At 31.9% G+C, this 21,560-nt stretch overlaps 1 protein-coding gene across 8 annotated transcripts in view; it reads left to right on the plus strand.

Annotated features, from left to right (window-relative positions):
• Trf2 (TATA box binding protein-related factor 2) overlaps positions 1–21,560 on the plus strand; it is a 67,468-nt gene that overhangs the window by 42,986 nt on the left and 2,922 nt on the right. For all 8 annotated transcript variants that reach the window (XM_073976730.1, XM_073976723.1, XM_073976731.1 and 5 more), the window contains exons 4-5: positions 17,942–20,951; positions 21,024–21,276. In XM_073976730.1, coding sequence (XP_073832831.1) covers positions 18,432–20,951; positions 21,024–21,276 — 2,773 coding nt within the window. In that variant the 5' untranslated portion in view covers positions 17,942–18,431. The remainder of the gene's footprint in view (positions 1–17,941; positions 20,952–21,023; positions 21,277–21,560) is intronic.

Consider the following 21,560-nt stretch of genomic DNA (forward strand, 5'->3'; position numbering starts at 1 on the left):
GACATTAATTGGGCAGATGAAAATAACAAAAGTACATATATTAATAGCATGTTTAAATATAACTGGATTAATTAAATCCACTGGATTTCAAAAATCAATTCCATAGCTTATACGTCAGATAAATCCATATAAAGAAAAGCTTTAATGTAAACACGAGCTCTTCTTCTTACTGAATCATACGAGGGTGTTACTTAAACTAAGACGTAAACCACAAATTACGAGTGGTAATAATTATTAGGTCTCATCAGGAAGTTCTGTAAAAATGGGGAAAGTTTTATAGTAAAGTTGTTGCGTAAAGTGTGTCCCCTTTGACAGATGCTCAAAGAAAGCGCGTCAATGAAGAGCGTCCCTTAAGGCATTTGCACATACGGCGCGTTGAGCATCGCGTTACAACAACCACATGAAAACTTCAAGAACAAACTTGGTATCACTTACACATTTTTCATATGGTTGTTGTTTTCAACGTGCAACGCGTCTCACCATGGACCGCATGTGCCGCGGCCTTTAATGTTTGACCGCCAGTGTCAATCTCAATGCAGCTGTTGTTTTTTACTATGTTTACATTTACGAAATCCACTCGATTTCAACTGTCAATTCCGTTGCTCAAACGTCAAATGAAATCCAATCGATTTCAGATGAGTTTTCATTTGACGTATACGGAAAGGAATTGACACATGAAATCGAGCGGATTTCGTAAATGTAAACAGTATTTGTCTCTCATAAAATTAAAACAACATTTGAACATTTGAAGCAACAAAAGTAAAGTAATGGTACGTTTACATGTAACTGGATTTAATATATCAACATATAACTGGATTTAATAAATCCACTGAATTTCAAAAGCCTACTCCATAGCGTATACGTCAAATAAATCCATATAAAGAAAAGCTTTAATGTAAAAAAGGGCTCTTCTTCTTACTGCATCTCACAAGGGTGTTACTTAAAGTAAGACGCAAACCACAAATGACGAGTGGTAATAATTATTAGGTCTCATCATGAAATTCTGTGAAAATGGGGAAAGTTTTATAGCAAAGTTGTTGCGTAAAGTGTGTCCCCTTTGACAGATGCTCAAAGAATGTGCGTCAAAGAAGAGCGTCCCTTAATATTTGACCGCCAGTGTCAATCTCTCATAAAATTAAAACAACATTTGACATTAATTGGGAAGATGAAACAACAAAAGTAAAGTAATGGTACGTTTACATGTAACTGGATTTAATAAATCCACTAGATTTCAAATGTTAATTCTATTTTCGTATCTGTCAAATAAATTCTCATAAAGAGGGTTAACTCACCAAAAAGCTAATAATGTAAACAGGACGTAAGACCCTAATATTACGTTTACATTCAAGACATCCAGTGGATGTCAACTTTCAATTGCATATCAAATAAAATCCACTGGATTTACGATGAGGATTTATTTGTGGTATACGCATTTGAATTGTTAATTGAAATCCAAACTGGATTTCATATTCATATGTAAACGTACTATAAGTACTTGCCCCAGCAATGTTTATAGATGAAATTGTGTTTACACCAGAGATGCTTAAAATGTTTTTAAACACCGCATTTCCACGCATTTGGCCCAAATTAACGATAACTGCCCAATCGTCTAGCAACCACAAAATATTTTGTGGTTGCCTGATGACTGACAAAAGTGAACGGCCACACTGGCAAGCAACCGATTATTTGAGCAAAACTGACAATCAAAACTGATCGTGTGTACCCCGCTTAAAACGCAACAATTTAAAAAAATCGACTTTTGATGAAAAATATAACTCATAAAAATTTAATCATTATTGTTGCACCCATATAAATTTAGGGATTCGAAAAGAATATATTAAGAGTATTTTCTCAATAAAAAACAAAGGGATTGGCATGTAAGAATACACCTATATTACCCATCAATGTTTTCATCACTTTTAAAACAAGGCTCGAGTGCAGGATAACTATACGTTTAAGAGAAAAGTTTTTTATTAAAAATGTTTAAAAAGTCTCAAAATGTTATTTTCATGTAAAATTTTAACTTTTCACGCAGAAAATTCTCGGCGCTATGTGGGTTAAATATGCCATATGTTACATTCATAAAAATTGAGGGATTTGTTGGGAATGTAGTAATAGTATTTTTCCAATCAAAAATCAATGGATTGTCAAGTACACGCAGAGAAAAAATATTTTTCGCTTTTGTTGGAACAAAAATATATGTTTTGGTTCCAAAAATGTATTTGTTTTGTTCAAACATTGTAATCCAAATCCAAAAATACCATCTTTTGTTCCAAACATAGAAAACAAAAACAACTTTCGAATTTCCGCAATATTGTTAAAGTCGTTAACAATACCGATTGTAGGAACTATCATAATCTAATTTTGTTTACAAAAAGTATTGTCAATACAGAAAACCAGCCCAGAAATTTTTGATTTGAGTGCATATACTTCTCATATACACTTTTCGCATAACTTGGATATAAATGTGGCGTATAATATTGCAATCATTGATGAACGCAATACATGGTTTGCTGCATTGGCTGACAACAAAGACAAACAAAAAGCCACAAGAACCCACCACAACATAAGGAATAATTAAACACCATAACAAACATGAAAAGGAAAGAAGAATGAAACAAAACAGAAACAAATAAAAACAAGAGTCTCACAAGTACATACACACAAAAACAAAGGTAAAGGCAGCATGTCATACAAACACACCACAACTCACCAAAATTGTTTTTTCAACACGGCATCGAATAGCGAGAGAAGAGAAACAAATTTTCGAAGAAAAGAGAGAAATATTGTTCAGTTGACACAAACTATTTTTGGATTTACAATACTACATGGGGAATCCAACAATATGTTAACAATACATATTTTGCTCTTGGAATATTGTTGGATCAAACATATTTTTTCTCTGCGTGTAAGAGTACTGTTCGAGTACGTTTACGTTCACTAAATCCATTGCGTATCAAACAAAATCCACTGGATTTATAATGAAGTTTTATTTGTCGTATACGCAATTCAATTGATATCCATTGGTATATGTAAACGTACTATAAGTACTTGGAGAAAGAGTGTTTACTCCTTGAATGGTAATTCTCAATAAACCCGATAGATAGTTCCATCTAGTTCCTTTGGCACAACTCTAGTTCTTAGATCAAGTTCGATGCTAAAGTACATTTATGAAATTGCTGTAGTGGGAACTCGATCTTAAAATGCCTAATTTCATGAAATTATTTCATTAAAATCAGTCTTGTGTGGACCAAGACTACCTTGATTATTGTGTCATGGTTTGTTCTCTTCGAAACGAAGATCATTGAAGATCTCTCAAAGAAATTATTTCATTAAAATCACTCTTGTGTGGACCACCGAGACTACCTTGATTATTGTGTCATGTTTTGTTCTCTTCGAAACGAAGATCATTGCAGATCTCTCAAAGAAAACAAAGTTAACACATTCATTCGGCTTCCTTTTATTAGCTTTCAGTGAAATGAAGCCGCCGCCGCCATTTCATTGATGTTGTGTCAACAACCAAAACCATCGCCATAGACGTTATACTATGAAATGTTATTAAAAGTGTGAAGATTTTTGTCTTTTGATAAAACATCAACAAGAAGAAGACACAATTAAACAAATTACAAAATTCCACAAAACCCATGCTCCTCTTTAGTATTTCTTATTTTATTTAACCCCCTTCCACCCTAAAGCAAATATGGATATGTGTCAGAAAAACGATTAAATGAAATACAAATCTAAAAGATAACAAATAGCTTAGCAACATTAGTGTCAGAGACAAACATACACCCGCAAACACACAGACATTCCTACACCCTTTTAAAAGTCATATGTCCGCCCACCCAATTCCTCTATGCAAAAGAAGCAAGAAAATATGCGTTAAAATACACAAACAAAACTACAATGGCAGCAATATATTTATATTTCATTCAGTTGCAGCGTGTCGTCCATCCAACTGGCCCATTGTTGGAGCTTAATACAAAAAAAAAAAAAAGAAAAAAAAAATTAACACAAACGACAACAGCTGATGAGTGGCAATGTCGTCACATGTTATTGAATTTAATAAAGACATTTTAAAAGAGTCAATACGTAGTGTTTGTGTATGTTTCTCTTTGTTTACTTTTAAGTATCAATAACAAAAAAACTACTATGAAGACAAACAAGAATTATCTTTTGGTGGTAAAGCTCCAGACATGCTACCGCATACCTAAATGATGACAGAAAAAATGTTAGTTAAGGATTTTTAGGCTTTTGTTTAAATTAAATTTCTCGGGTGGAGACCAACGAAATGGAGCAGCTACTCAAACAAGTTTTTGTTTATTTTATAAAATCTCTGATATTCTGGGTGCTCACCAGACGAAAGAAATGGAAGCTCTTTTCTTTGCCGTATGATTTGTTTATTTCATTTTTTACATTATATACGAAAGAAAGATTAATTTTCAAAGAAAGATTAAATTTAATTTAATATTACGAAAATAGGGAAATCCCAATAGTCTGCATGGACTAAAACTTCGTGTTGAAATGTAACGCCGAAGTTTCGTCTTCGTCTTCTTATTTGATGCGTCTTACTTTAAGTATCAACTCCGTTATATTCCATGAGAATGTGACGGGGGTGTTACTTAAACTAAGACGCAAGCCGCAAATGGCAAATGTGGCAATTAGACTTAGATTACATGAAATCAAGTAAAATTAGGAATGTTTCAATACTTTTAAGCAAATTAAACAAAATTTGATTGTGAACATGGCACAATAATCATGGTAGATGCAGCAGTCTAACTAATTCAACATTATTCATAATAATAAATAATTTGTTGTAAGTTAAATTCGTTCCAGAAACATACAAAAAATTGGAGTTGCACGCTTTATGCTGAAAATTAACATAAATTGGGTTGACTCACATGAAGTCACTGGTCGTTTAAACGCCACAAAAATGGTAGCAACAATTTACTTAAAACTCGGGAATTATCGCATATTTTTGTGAGTTTTTTGTATTTTGTTATAGTATTGTCTGTTATCTGTCATTCCACGCTTATAAAGTTTCATTTGGTCTATGCAATTCCACCCATATAACAGCAACTACAACAAAAACAGGTTCAGTACTGTGAAATATAAAAAATATTTTCCAAAAATAAAGCGATTCGTATTTTTCACAGGGCAGGTTTACTCTGCAGTACAATACAAAAGACCTTAGTCGATTGCAAGAAGTTACTGGACTTGTACAAATTATTATGATGTTCTTTTGATGAATTAGAAAGAAAACTCCGATTTTTTAATCGTACTACACCATCAAATAATGGGATTCACCTATTCCGAATCTCCTTGAAGTGATGATGTGCATATTATTCCATGTCATTATGTTTTATGATGACATCAACAACTTTTATTCATTTTAATTAATTAACGCCCCTCTATAAAACAAAAAGTTTTTTTTTGTATTTTGCAAAGGGGATGAAATGTCGCGACTAATTGACATTTAATATTTTATAGTTTCTTCTCTCTACAACAGCCTGCACCTTGACCCATTGCAATATTACAAGTTTTTTTTTCTGTGCGAGAGTAGCTCTATAATTAAACACAATTTTTTTACAAAGACTTGTTAGTTTTATTTGCTTATTTTTTTCTTTTTGTAAATTTTTTATGCCCCAAACACAAATTCACAAAATAGTCTCCTCCTAACATTCAAATGGAAATAAAAATAAGACCAGACAGCAAAGAAATTAAAATAAAAATATATAGGCAGGCAGGCAGGCAGCAATAACACGACGAACCTTGTCATCTTTTAGCAGATACACTGCTTAATGCTCGACAAATGTTCGTTGTTCAGCGGTGCTTCTATAAAACAACATCATCATCGTCATCACTATTACAGGCGTTGCTGTTGTTGTTATTGTGGCGTAGCCCCATCATACACTTGTTGTAAACTACAACTATTGCAATGGGAACAAGGCAACCATGCGGACATTGCAAATAGTAAAATTAAAAAAATTAAAACAAAAAAATGAGCGACGAACGTCGTATGCGTCTTGATTTGCTGAGCAACTTATTCTTCTTCTTCAACTTATTCTTCTCCTGTTGTTGTTGTTAATTGTGTTAGAAATTAGCATACATGTATTGGTGATCTAGGAAATATTGGTCGAGACGATGACGGAACTTTATTTAGTTGATTGTTTACTTAGATAATGTATATTTATATTACATTTAATTTTTCACTTAACAAAAAGTGTGTTGCTGCATGATTGTGCACACATTCTCCCCAGACCCTTGTGATTTTTTTTTACAATTGCTTTCTTTGCTTATACCCCGGTTATGGGTATTTTACACGATATGTTATTTTGCATATGTGTTGTCACTTTGCATATACATTTTGTATATAAAAAGTGACGATGTACAAAAAAACATTTCGTGTAAAATACCCATTACACTTAATCGGATTAATACTATGTTTACATTTACGAAATCCACTCGATTTCAACTGTCAATTCCATTGCTCAAACGTCAAATGAAATCCAATCGATTTCAGATGAGTTTTCATTTGACGTATACACAAAGGAATTGACAGATGAAATCGAGTGGATTTCGTAAATGTAAACATAGTCCAACCCGGCAAAAACTCTAATGTAACCGTACCGTATTAGAAAAATTAGGTCTGTCTGGTTACGCTAAAACTTGTAACAATTTGTACCAATTGTTGCTGGAAGTCGTCGAGAGAGACAGTTTGACATTTCTTTTAGTGAGAGTTTGCAAAAAAAATTTTTTTGCACAAATTTCTTCTACCAAGCACTAGCAAACTCTTCTTCTTCCTGAAAACAATCAGCTGTTTTAATTGTTCGGTGATTTATATTTGTGAAAATGAAAAACATTTTATTGTGGAAATAGTAAGACTAATTGTATTGTTTTTTTTTTCAGAAAAAAGTTGCAAATTTGAAAAATTCCTTAGTTGGGTCAGTTTCTTTTTTATTTTTAAATAAAATACAACATTTTTTGCTTCCTTTGTTTCCTTTATTGGCGGACAAATTGTTCTGTTTTGGAAAGCCAGCTGATTGCTTGCTGGTTTCTGCTGGGAAGGTGTCTGTTTACTTTTTACTTACAATTTTCTAGCAAAAGAGAAAAAACCCCTTACTCTCTGAGAAAGTTCTTGCTGGACAATTCTTGCTGGGAAAGTAACCAAACAGACCTAGTGTCTTGTTTACATTTTAATAGGCCTCCACAATCGTCATATTGAGGTGTTCGTTCGTTTATATGGGAAGTGCTCGTGAAATTGAGTATTTCGTTGAAGAAATATCAAGAGATCACTTAATTTTTTCCTCCGGGTATAAAAAATTCTTTGAAGAGAAGGCGCCAAAATTTTCTCTGGGTTTCTAAAGGACTTAAAATAGTATCCGTTTATTTATTCTGGCATGAAATCAAAGTCGTTGAGTCATGTCACACCAACTCAAGCAACGATAGTTGCAAGACAAAAACACGAACGAATTCTACATGTAACGAAAATGAACGAATGTGGTTGCTTCGTTTTGCACAGCGTTTTCTCTGAGTAATGGCGCATTTACATCAAACGGGTTTTTTCCTGTGTAAATTAACAGTGATGTCAATCAACGTTTGATGTCTAAATGTAATAGCGATTTTTCTCTGTGTACTTTAACAGTGATAATGGCGCATTTACACCAAAAGGCTTTACACTGTATACATAAACAATGATGGCAAGCAATGTTTGATGTGTAAATGTAATAGTGCATTTACACGAAAGGACTTTTCTCTGTGTACTTCAACAAGCTAATGGCACATTTATTCCAAACGGTTTTTCACTGTGTACGTAAACAATGATGTCAAGCAAAGTTGGATGTGTAAATGTAATATCGTATTTACACCAAAGGGTTCTTCCTGTGTATTTAAAAATTGATAATGCGCATTTAAACCAAACGCCTTTTCACTGTGTACATAAACAATGATGGCAAGCAACATTTAAATGTAATAGCGCATTTACACCACAGGGCTTTTCTCTGTGTACTTTTACAGGGTTTACATTGCGTATATAAACAATGATGTCAAGCAACGTTTGATGTGTAAATGTAATAGCGCATTTACACCAAAGGGCTTTTCTCTGTGTACTTTAACTGTAATAATGGCGCATTTACACCAAAGGGCTTTTCGCTGTGTATTTTAACAGTACTAATGGCGCATTTACACCAATCGGCTTTTCGCTGTGTACATAAACAATGACGTCAAGCAACGATTGATGTGTAATAGAACATTTACACGAAAGGCCTTTTCTCTGTGTATTTAACAGTAATAAAGCAAAGGGATTTTCTCTGTGTACTTTAACAGTGATAATGGTGCATTTACACCAAAAGGCTTTTATCTGTGTACTTTATCATTGATAATGGCGCATTTACACCAAACGTCTTTTCACTGTGTACATAAACAGTGATGTCAAGCAACGGTTGATGTGTAAATGTAATAGCGCATTTACACCAAGGGGCTTTTCTCTTCGTACTTTAACAGTAATAATGGCGCATTTACACCAAACGGGTTTTCACTGTGTACATAAACAATGATGTCAAGCAACGATTAATGTGTACAAGTAATAGCGCATTTACACCAAAGGACTTTCTTCCGTGTACTTTAACAACGATAATGGCGTATTTACACCAAAGTGCTTTTCACTGTGTTCATAAACAATGATGTCAAGCAACGGTTGAGTGTAAATGTAATAGCGCATTTACACAAATGTGCCTTTCTCTGTGTACTTTAACAGTGATAATGGCGCATTTACACCAAACGGTTAATGAGTCATTTACACCAAACGGCTTTTCACTGTGTACATATACAATGATGTCAAGCAACGATTGATGTGTAAATGTAATAGCGCATTTACACCAAAAGGGCTATTCTCTGTGACATTAACAGTAATAAAGGCGCATTTACACCAAGCGGTTTTTCACTGTGTACATAAACAATGATGTCAAGCAACGATTAACGTGTAAATGTAATAGCGCATTTACACCAAAGGCCTTTTCTCTATGTACTTTAACAGTAATAATGGCGCATTTATACCAATCGTATATTCGTATATGGACTATGTCGGATAAGTATTTCCGGTACCTCCCTACCTCACCAAATTTTACAAAAGGCTGTTCGAGGATTGCATTGACATTTTAATAGCAGGTAGCGCTTGTGATTATGATCGCAACGATAAATATTTTTATGGGCACGTCGATATATCCTTACATCCTAATGACTTAGTGGGCACGCTAACTCTCGATAATTAATTTTTCTTCCAAACTTAGATCAAGTTCAAAGATTCAGGGTTATCATGAACAAAAATTCCGCGCGGAATTTTTCCCTATCCCCAATTTCATAATTTTTTATTTCCATATTTAAGTCCAAAAAGTGAATATTTTTGTCAATTCAGCAAGAATATTGCCTAATTAAGTGATTCAAGTAGTTTTCAAATTTTTAAAATACTGATTTTAAAGTAATTTCACTTTTTAAAATAATTTTCCTCGCGGAAAATTCCGAGGGAAATATTCATGATAACCCTGATTATCTTCTACTTCAACATGTGGCAACCCACTAGTTTGCCAAATAACATTATAGGATATTGTTGTTTTTTTTTTGCATTCATTTGTTGATCAAATAATGCAATTGCGTGTCATTAAAAAACAAACATACTCACAGACACCAACAAAAAAGAAAAAAAAAAAAAAAAAACAAGAAAAACGCAAAAACATTTATGAGACAGAGACACACACAGACGTTAGTGGACAAATGCAAACTGCCAGTCTGTCAGCCAGCCAGTCAAGCTAGCACGCCTCAAGCATAGATACGACAGATTCTAGATACACATAAAAATACATGCATAAAAAACTTTAGCTATTAGGTCAAGGACAATCAATGTATATATGAATGTTTTATAAACCATGTTTACGACACGTCTGAACAAGTACATAAATGTATGTATGTTATATACATACGTATAACTACGCATAAAATGGTATTGTAAATAAAGATAGATTTTTGCAGTTATTAGGTTAGGGGCGCATTGATGCTCAAAGACAGTCCCATTTTATATGTTCACTTGCGGGAGATTTCTCACTTTTAGAGCTTTCCGGCTATTTTGATGGGATGTATAGAAAGCACCCCACCATCGAACTTGATCTAAGTTTGGAAGAATTATAATGATATTTGAATTAGAATTCTATCGGTCATCCTTACAGTGGCTCACAACCCCTTTAGTTGGTGGCCCTAGAACCATGGCACCATGGCCCATTTGACGGATCATTCAGTAAATGTCTGTCAAACTTAAAATGTCAATATTATTGTACCTTTTTGTTTACTTTTTGTATTTGGAGTCAATCATAATAATGCATTTTTGACAGCTCAAACTATGATCAGCTGGTGAAGCAATCATAAGGCGAACCAGAAACCACAACAAGAAGACTATTTTGATTAAAAGTACTTCAAGCTGTCAATATTTTTGTTTAAGTTTTCATACCATCAATTCACAATAACAGTGCAGTTCAGACTGTGTGAGACCAGCTGGCCGGCCTTATAACTTCACCTTATGTATTACACCATGGACCAGCTGTTTTCAGTGGAGGGACCTGTTAATTAATGCGCTCGATTGATTTGGATATGCGCTCGATTGATTTTTGTTATTCTTTCCTAAATTGTTAGCAAATTAGCACGTTTTAATGTTTTTTTTTTTACTTTTAGTTCAGTAGTTCAATGCAAATATTAAATTTCAAAATTTATATGCATCTATATATTAGGGTGTTTCGAAGAAAAATTAAATACTCGTACACGTAATGACGTTAAATTTAGTTAAAACTTAATTAAAGTGTTTTGAGCAAATACGTATTTTTTGACAGATATTAAATGGAATGTGGAGTTTTATTAAAATCTATTTGATATTATGACGTTTTGTTCTATGTCATGACTAAAGCTGAAAACAGATACAACGTTTGATTAAAGTTTTGCGTTGGGCGTCGAGAAAAAAACAACAACAACAGGGCGACGACGATACCAAAGTCCAGCGTTTATCTGTTTGCCGGAATATATTTCAAATGAATTTGAATTTTTCGGCATCATGCCCAACAGTGTAAAAACGGCCAAAACGACACAAAATTTTACCCAAACGTTGTATCCACAGTTTATACAGTTGGCCATTCAGCCCAAACTAGTTAGCCCTGACTATTTAGTTTGCTGTCAAATACATAAAATACAAAGGAAATCAAATCACAATAATGAACAATCTATTATGTTTGTTGTCAAATGTTGTTAACAGAACTCTGAATGGCCAACTGTATAAACTGTGGTTGTATCTGTTTACAGCTTAATTCTGCCAATACTTGTGTCTGTGAGAAGCTCGATTGAGTATAAACAAGGTAGTTTCATGCATGACAAAGACATAGAACTGTAAAGACTGGAAAAGATGCATAATGCACAAATGTTTATGAAACAAAGTATATAAACATTTTACCAACAACAGGGGTATGTTAATGATAAAACCCCCATTAAAGCGCAATTCGGTTTATACAAATTGTAGGAAAGCAAAAAGTTGGACTCAGGATTGTATTCCATAGCATTTTTCTATGAACATGGCGGTTAAAACGCCTGACTTACGCCTACTTAACAGAATGTTGTTATGATATTGTAACAACAGAGCTTAACTCCATCTATTGACAAATGTTAACAATTGAGTTTTCCAATCTTTATGTGACGTTTCGGAAGTCAGTCTTTCTTCTGATTTCTTAATCCTAATGACCCAAAAACATTTATTTTATAATTGCATTTTAACAATGCTTTATATTTTAAATTTAAATTTTCTTGGTCAAGAATGTAAACAATTTACGTTGTTTACATGAAACAGCTGATTAAAAGTCGGCTGGCCAGATTTACAAATTTTTAAGAGAACAATTTTCCCAGCAAAAAATCACTCTCGGCTCGCTCTCTTATACTTTACAATTTTGTATCAAACAACATTCAGTAAAAATTTGTAGAAATGTTTGGGTTATCGTACAGACTTATTATACAGCACTATTTTTTTGGAAAGAGAAATGCTTCCAAACTACTTCGTGTTTTTCAGTACCTATAGTGCGTTTGCATTTAACCCACTGGTTTTCAAATGTCAATTCCATAGTGCAAACGTCAAATAAATCCTCATAAAAAAGGTTAACCAGGCAAAAGCTCTAATGCAAACCCCGTTTTACAGAGCGTATGAATATTAACATAGAACACTCATACGTCCAGTTACACTTCGGCTGTTAAACGAACAGAGAATTAAACTAAGTCCCGGTCCACACAAGAGTGATTTATTGAAAAAATTGCATGAAATTATGCGTCTCTAGATCGAATTCCATAGCAGGGTAAAATTATTAAATTGCTGTAGTGGGGAATTCTATTTAAGAATGCCTAATTTCAAGAAATTTTTTAATGAAATTCACGCTAGTGTGGACCGGGACTAATCGGTCAATTAAAAATAAAACGATCTTATTTCCCTTTTACATTGTGCTGGATTTAGTTAATTCAGTGGGTCTAAATGGTAAATTTCATTGCACTTATGGGAAACTATAGTAATAATACGTTTACACATAACTAGATGTAGAAAATTCACTAAATAAGGTTAACTTGGCAAAAAACTCTAATTTAAACATGATATTACACCCTAATATACACAAATGTTGTGTGCTGAATAGAGTACAACTAATAATGATGTGTAAAATAAAATCACTTGTTATGTAGTAGAAAGACACACACAACACAGAACAGAATCTACTTATTGACTGGGTTCTCATTTTATTTGTTTTAGTTTTTTCAGTTTTTTTTATAATGTTTAATAATTACATATGTACACACATACAACGTACATATGCATTTATATATGCTTATTGTAAATTGGTTTTGTCGGCCAAAAGTAAGAAAAACAAATCGGTTCTCATTTGCCTTTACGCCATCTCTTTCTCACTTGCATTTTGGTTTTGCTTGTTGTACATTTTACATAGTTTTTTTATTGGGGTCAGACTTTGCTCTAAAGTAGTTCACACGGACACATGTGTTTGAGTGTGTGTGTGTGTGTGTGTTTGTATGTTACAACAACAACTAAAAATATTATAAGAAAATATAAGCTACAATTGTTGCATAAAACACCATGTTTGTTTGGTTGTATATATGTACATATTCTTATAAGATTTGGTTTATATAGTTGGACCTTCACATACACTGCTGACTGACTGCACTGCACTCTATATTACTCAGCTGTCAGTATCTGTTTTATCAATTAACAGCCGGGTGTTAATTAACATTTACTATGGAATATTGTGTAAATCTAACATATGTATGCACAAGTGTGTGTTGGGTGTTTACACTTTGAGGAGGGCGCCATAAAACCGAAATTATAAAACTAAATCGATTAAGTGAATATGTAAATGTTTATACATATTTGGGGGAATTTTGAACCTACTATTGATAATTTATGTTGCATTTATTTGGATGATGGTGGTGATATTTTTTAAGTTATTGTGTAGCAGAGGGGTTATCAAAAGTTTATGAATAAAAAAACAAAAAAAAAAAATGCTTTTCTTTTTTCGGTTATCAATAGAATAATTTCCCAAGCAAGAATGATTTCCCAAAGGGAAAAAATTATTAGTTTTGGGGATTTATAAAAATATATCGGTTTTAGGGTGTTTATGAACACTTGAAACCAATTAAGCAAAAAATATATTAATTTCACTTATGGGAAGTTAAAGTTTCCAAAAATATTTCTTTGTTGTTTTTAGGGATTCTTTTAATAAAAAACTCATATATTTATTTGCTGATTTTTTAAACAATTTTTTACATTTTTTTATATAAATAAAAAATGTCTCCTATTTGATGAACTAAAACTCCCTAAAAGGCATATTTGTGTTTTCCATAATTTTCCTATTTAAAAAACGAACATTTTCCTTGAGTTCGGTCTTTCCACCGTCCCAAAAATTCCACAAAATGTACCGCTACGAAAATTGATGTTTTTAAAAATTTTCAAAAAAATGCGTTTGAATTAAAAATAGAAACAAATTAAGAAAAATTAAACTAAAACAGCAAAAAATATAAAATTTCCCCTATGTAAAGTAAAATTTCCAAAAAGGGTAGATTTGTGTTTATAGAAATTTGTAGAAAATCTTATATTTCTATAAACTCCCCCAAAATCTATGAGGAAAGTAGTTAAAAAAAATTATTTTTCACGTGGGAAGTTAAATTTCCCTAAAGGGAAATTTGTGTTTTTAGTGATTTTAAATTTATTTTTTTTAATTCTGGCTTGTATAAGGACAATTGATACCCTATGGAAAGTAAAATTTCCCAAAAGGGAAATTTTTGTTTTTAGATTTTTTTTTAGGGAAATTGTTATATTTTTATAATTGGCACGAAAAACTAAGAGGAAAGCAGTTCAAAAAACATTACTTTCCCCCGTGGAAAGTTAAATTTCCCAAAAGGGAAAGTTAAATTTCCCAAAAGGGAAATTTTTGTTTTTAAGGATTTTCAAAACTTTTTTTGATTCGGGCTATATTAGGAAATTTAGGAATTTCTCCATAAAAACAGAGAGAAAATTATTTAAAAGAATTGGAATTGGGGAAATTAAATTTCCCAAAAGGGAAGTTTTTGTTTTTAAGGATTTTCAAGAAATTCTTTTTGATTTGATTCGGGCTATATAAAACCAAAACTGCAAAAACATAAAAATTTCAGCGATAAAAATTACATTTCCGAAAAGGGAAATTTTTGTTTTTAGAATTTTTTGGGAAAATTTTTATATTTTTATAATTGGCACGAAAAACTAAGAGGAAAGCAATTCAAAAATATTACTTTCCCCGTGGGAAGTTAAATTTCCCAAAAGGGAAATTTTTGTTTTTAAGAATTTTCAAGAAATTCTTTTTGATTCGGGCTATATAAAAGCAATTAAAACCAAAACTTCAAAAACATAAAAATTTCAGCCATAAAAAGTAAATTTCCCAAAAGGGAATTTTTTCTTTTTAGACATTTCTAGAAATATCTAATATTTTTACAATCTCCATAAAAAACCTAGCGAAAATGATTTAAACATATTAATTTACCCTGTTAGAATTGAAATTTCCCTAAAGGGGAAATATTTGTTTTTACCGATTTTCAAAAATTCTTTTTGATTCGGGCGCTATATATAAGACCAATTAAAACCAAAACTGTACAAAATATAAAAATTTCCTCCATGGAAAGTAAATTTTGGAGTTTTGGAATTTTGAGGAAAATCTTAAATTTTTACAACTCCATAAAAAACCAAGAGGAAATGAATTAAAAAGCATGAATTTCCACTGTGGGAAGTAAAATTACCCAAAAAGGGAATTTTTTTAAAGATTTCCAAAAAAAAAAAAATAAAAATGTTTTGGATTCGATCAATATAAAACCAAAATTGCAAAAATATATAAATTTTCAACGTGGAAAGTTAAATTTCCCTGAAATTCCCCCCAAGAAAAATTCCAAAAAAATTTAACCTAAAGCCACAAGATTTTTTGACTTTTTTTCTATTTTTTTCCATTCAATAATAATGGATTTTTTAAAAAATAGTTTTTCAGTAATCATGGATTTTTTAAAAAATATTTTTTCAATAATCGTGGATTTTTTAAAAAATATTTTTTCAATAATCGTGGATTTTTAAAAAAATATTTTTTCAATAATCGTGGATTTTTTAAAAAATATTTTTTCAATTATCGTGGATTTTTTAAAAAATATTTTTTCAATAATCGTGGATTTTTTAAAAAATATTTTTTCAATAATCGTGGATTTTTTATAAAATATTTTTTCAATAATCGTGGATTTTTTAAAAAAAAATTTTTCAATAATCGTGGATTTTTTAAAAAATATTTTTTCAATAATCGTGGATTTTTTAAAAAATATTTTTTCAATAATCGTGGATTTTTTAAAAAATATTTTTTCAATAATGGTGGATTTTTTAAAAAATATTTTTTCAATTATCGTGGATTTTTTAAAAAATATTTTTTCAATTATCGTGGATTTTTTAAAAAATATTTTTTCAATAATCGTGGATTTTTTAAAAAATATTTTTTCAATAATCGTGGATTTTTTAAAAAATATTTTTTCAATAATCGTGGATTTTTTAAAAAATATTTTTTCAATAATCGTGGATTTTTTAAAAAATATTTTTTCAATAATCGTGGATTTTTTAAAAAATATTTTTTCAATAATCGTGGATTTTTTAAAAAATATTTTTTCAATAATCGTGGATTTTTTAAAAAATATTTTTTAAATAATCGTGGATTTTTTAAAAAATATTTTTTCAATAATCGTGGATTTTTTAAAAAATATTTTTTCAATAATCGTGGATTTTTTAAAAAATATTTTTTCAATAATCGTGGATTTTTTAAAAAATATTTTTTCAATAATCGTGGATTTTTTAAAAAATATTTTTTCAATAATCGTGGATTTTTTAAAAAATATTTTTTCAATAATCGTGGATTTTTTAAAAAATATTTTTTCAATAATCGTGGATTTTTTAAAAAATATTTTTTCAATAATCGTGGATTTTTAAAAAAATATTTTTTTCAATAATCGTGGATTTTTTAAAAAATATTTTTTCAATAATCGTGGATTTTTTAAAAAATATTTTTTCAATAATCGTGGATTTTTTAAAAAATATTTTTTCAATAATCGTGGATTTTTTAAAAAATATTTTTTTAATAATCCTGGATTTTTTAAAAAATATTTTTTCAATAATCCTGGATTTTTTAAAAAATATTTTTTCAATAATCGTGGATTTTTTAAAAAATATTTTTTCAATAATCGTGGATTTTTTAAAAAATATTTTTTCAATAATCGTGGATTTTTTAAAAAATATTTTTTCAATAATCGTGGGTTTTTTAAAAAATATTTTTTCAATAATCGTGGGTTTTTTAAAAAATATTTTTTCAATAATCGTGGGTTTTTTAAAAAATATTTTTTCAATAATCGTGGGTTTTTTAAAAAATATTTTTTCAATAATCGTGGGTTTTTTAAAAAAAATATTTTTTCAATAATCGTGGGTTTTTTAAAAAATATTTTTTCAATAATCGTGGATTTTTTAAACAATATTTTATTTTTAAAAAATATTTTTCAATAATCGTGGATTTTTTAAAAAATATTTTTTTAATAATCGTGGATTTTTAAAAAATATTTTTTTAATAATCGTGGATTTTTAAAAAATATTTTTTTAATAATCGTGGATTTTTTAAAAAATATTTCAATAATCGTAAATTTTTTAAAAAAATGTTTTTCAAAAATCCTGGATTTTTTAAAAAATATTTTTTCAAAAATTCTGGATTTTTTTTGGGAATTTTTATGAAAATCATATATTTTTACAATTTAAATAAAAAACCAAGAGGAAATTTCCCTAAATGCGAAATTTTTGTGTTTAATGATGAGGATGATGACAGCGAAAATATATACATTTTCGTCATTACAAGTAAAATTTTTCTGAAGGGAAATTTTTGTTTTGATGATTTTTTTAGGAAAATCTTATATACATATATAATTTGTATAAAAAATAAGAGAAATTAAATTTCCCAAAAGGGACATTTTTGTTTTTACAGATTCTCAAAAATTCCATGCAGCAAAAAATATAATTGTTTTCTATTGAAAGTAAAATTCACTATTTGAATTTTACAAAAAAAAAAAAAAAAATATTTAAAATTAAAATATAAATTTATTTTATTTTTAAACATATGTTTTTTTTTTTTTTTAAAGGAAGTTATTTTAATTTTAATAAAAATCCTTTGCGAATTTAAATTTGCCAAAATTCATTTTCTGTTTTTGAAATAATTTTCGAAATGCAATTTCCCTAAAGGGAAGTTTATATTTTATTTATTTATTTATTTTTTTTTTTTTTGAAAGATTCTTTTACTAATTTTTGTCTCTACTTTTTTCTTTCTTTTCTTTGCAGACTGTTTCTAAAGAACAAATAACTATATTAAAACACATAAAAAGCAAATAAAAACAAAAAAACCAACAACAACCCCCTAAGGAGAAAGAAACGAAAGACTTGAACAACAAATAGACAAACAACAACAAAATCAACAACCCAACAAGAATAAACAACTTTAATGTTTCTAAACTCAAAAGAGAATATCAAAAACAACAGCAACAAATTGAACTGTTTTAGCAAATAGTTTGTAAAAGAGAAATAGCAAAAATTTTTGAAAAGAAAGCCGAAGTAGGAATTAGCCGAAAATTCGAAAATTCAACTCTTTAAGCCAAAAGAAAACCAAATTTTTTGACAAAAACAAACCACAACAAAAATCATATCATTATTACCCCGCAAAAGGTCCACCCAGAAAGAGGACGGACCCCTTGGAATTTCACTATTTTCCCCTCGGTTCTCAGCAAAACAGAAAAGCAAATAATTTGGCAAACAAAAGCAACACTCGCAACAAATGTATATTAGCAATAGCAGCAACATTGGTATGGCCACGTTGTTGCAAAACAATAAAAATTGCATGAAATCATTGACAAATGTTGCAGGAGGTGCACAAACAGCTGGCGGCAATCATATTCTTGTGGGCAATGTTGTAACGAACAACACCGGCAACAACACAAATACAACAACAATTTTATCTTCACAAATTGCAGCTGGCAATCATCACATTGTTAGCAGCTCAGCAGCAGGTTCGTCGTCGAACGTGGCTACAACAAATTCTGTGGTTGGTGCTGGAGCTATCACTAACATGGTGATACCTAGCCCCACCCAAACCATTTTGCTAACCAATGGTGCAACTGGAGCTTCAACTATTATCACTTATCAACAATATCAGCAATTGTTGCAGCAGCAGCAGCAACAACAACAGGCCCAGCAACAGCAGCAGCAACAACGTTTATTGGTTTCTCAAAATGTTGTCAATGTTCCCATTGGGAATATTGTAAGCACCAGCAATGGTGGTTTGGCAGTTATCACAGATGCCATTAGTTCGGCTACGGCATCGGGCAGTAACAGCAACACTGTATCCACTTCTTCGGCAACGGGTACCTTTGTGCTTACCAATACCTCAACCGCATCAGGATTCCAACAACAGTTGCAGCAGCACATAAATGGTGGAATTGTCTCTTCTAGTGGCAACAATAATGGCACCAACACTGTGGTTACCTCTGGATATTTGCAGCCTCAACAGCAGCAAAGATTGATTACCACCTCTTCCGCCTCCTCCAGTGGTGGGGTGGCCAATAGTAATGGCGGCCAAAGTAACACCACCACCACCATACGACATTTTTCACAATTCTCACAACAACCCGCCGCCAACACCAACCAACAGCAGCAGCAACAACGTACAACAGTGTTAATCAATCGCAACAACAACACAATTATTGCTGGCAATGCTACCCAGCGTTTGCAACATGCCACCATCCTGAATACAGCTGGTGGCAAGGCAATTCCCGCCACACTAATTAAGACTCAACAGGTGCTAAATGCCGCCGCAGCTGGCAAGGGACAAATCATAAATGTTGTTAAAGGCTCGCCCATAACGGCGGCCACCAGTGGTGTTGGTAATCTCGCCAACAAGAATTTGTTAACAACCAAGACAGCAACAGCAACTAGAACCATAACTGCCAACTTGCCCCAGCAACAACAGCGTTTCGGTACCCTAACCACCGCCAATATACAACAATTGAGACCACAGCAGCTGCAGCAGCAACAACAATTGAAAATAGTTAAAACTCAAAGTATACCACAACGTGCCACTATATTGAATAATATAGCCGCAGTGGCATCCTCCGCCACGCCACCAACATCATCTACCACCACAACAACAACAATTTTGAATAATAGCAATTTAACCAAAAATCAATTTCTAAATAAAACTCAAATAACGGCTGTCTCCTTGGCTGGTGGTGTCCGTAACACCACTCCCATTATACTAAAGCCAGCAGCAGCGTCTACATCATCAACGGCTGCAACAATTGCAACACTAAATTCAATTACCACCTCATCCTCCGCCCTATCAAGAACTTCATCATCTACATCATCATCATCAGCTGCTGGTGGCAGTGTTGGTGGTGGTGCTTCCACCTTAACTTATACTACGCAACAAGCTACAACAACACCACAAAACCAAATGAATGGTCACTTTACCCAACAGCAACACCACCACAACAACAACACATTTAATAAGAATCCAAATAATCATCAGCAGCAGCAACAACAACAACAGCAACAACCCGCCTCAAAATTAGTTCCTAATGGCCATATTATTCATAATACAACAACATCATCAACTAATAATTACAACAACAACACCAACAATAGTTATACAACAACTGCAACATCAGCAGCAGCATCATCATCCTCGTTATCATCGTACAGCAACAATTTAAACCAAAATTATTCTTCAGCAACAACAACAACTAGCAATAATCACCACCACCACCATACATCCATGGCGGCCACAAGTGGCCACAACAGTTACTCATCCAGCTTTGCATCATCAACATATGGCACATCGTCCTATGGATCATCATCCTTGTTTACATCATCTAATAATACTTTTGGAACAACAACAACTACAGCAGCCAACTCCTCAAATTCCTTAGCTCTGGTTAAACCCACAGAATCTTTTTCATCATTAACTAGCAACAACAACACGAACAATAATACAACTACGGAATTAGCCAATGGTGATGCTGCAGCAGCTGTTCCAGAGAATGCTGCCACACCAGCTGCTGCTGCTGAAACTGCTGAACAAGAGCCCGAACCTGAAATTGATATTGTCATCAATAATGTTGTATGTTCCTTTAGTGTTCGCTGTCACTTGAATTTACGTGAAATTGCCTTGAATGGTGCCAATGTTGAATATCGTCGTGAAAATGGTATGGTCACCATGAAATTGCGTCGTCCATATACGACAGCATCGATATGGTCATCGGGTCGTATAACATGTACTGGAGCAACATCTGAGGAACAGGTATTTTGGTATAACATATAGAATTTATGAATATTTGTTTGTAATCTCTTCTTCTTGTTACTTCTTTTTCAGGCCAAAATTGCAGCTCGTCGTTATGCTCGCACTTTGGAAAAGTTGGGTTTTCGTGCTCGTTTCCACAATTTCCGTGTTGTCAACGTTTTGGGTACATGCAGTATGCCATGGGCCATTAAAATTGTTAATTTCTCCGAGAAATATCGTGAAGCTGCCAGTTATGAACCTGAATTACATCCTGGTGTAACCTATAAACTACGTTATCCCAAAGCTACATTGAAGATCTTTTCAACGGGCAGTATTACAGTTACTGGTAGGTGGAATAAAAAACAATTAAGGGGGAGAACGTATTTTAGTTTATAATAACCATCAACACCGATTTCGGCAGAATTTAACGATTGCAAGATTTGAGGTTAGGTTGAAAAGTGAAATGATATTCATCTGTCAAAGTTCTAACACAAGCTTTGTTCCTTTACTTTTTAATGCTTAAAGTGGGAAAAAGAGAAAACTGTCCGAATTGCTCTCGAATTGACCAGTTTTACTAGAAAAGTAAAGGAACGAAAAAAAATTGTAGATCTCTACATAGTGCGATTCTCT

The sequence above is a fragment of the Musca autumnalis genome, unplaced genomic scaffold (assembly GCF_047663935.1).
Source record: "Musca autumnalis isolate F117 unplaced genomic scaffold, ASM4766393v1 scaffold_3, whole genome shotgun sequence".
In the NCBI taxonomy this organism is placed as follows: Eukaryota; Metazoa; Arthropoda; class Insecta; order Diptera; family Muscidae; genus Musca; species Musca autumnalis.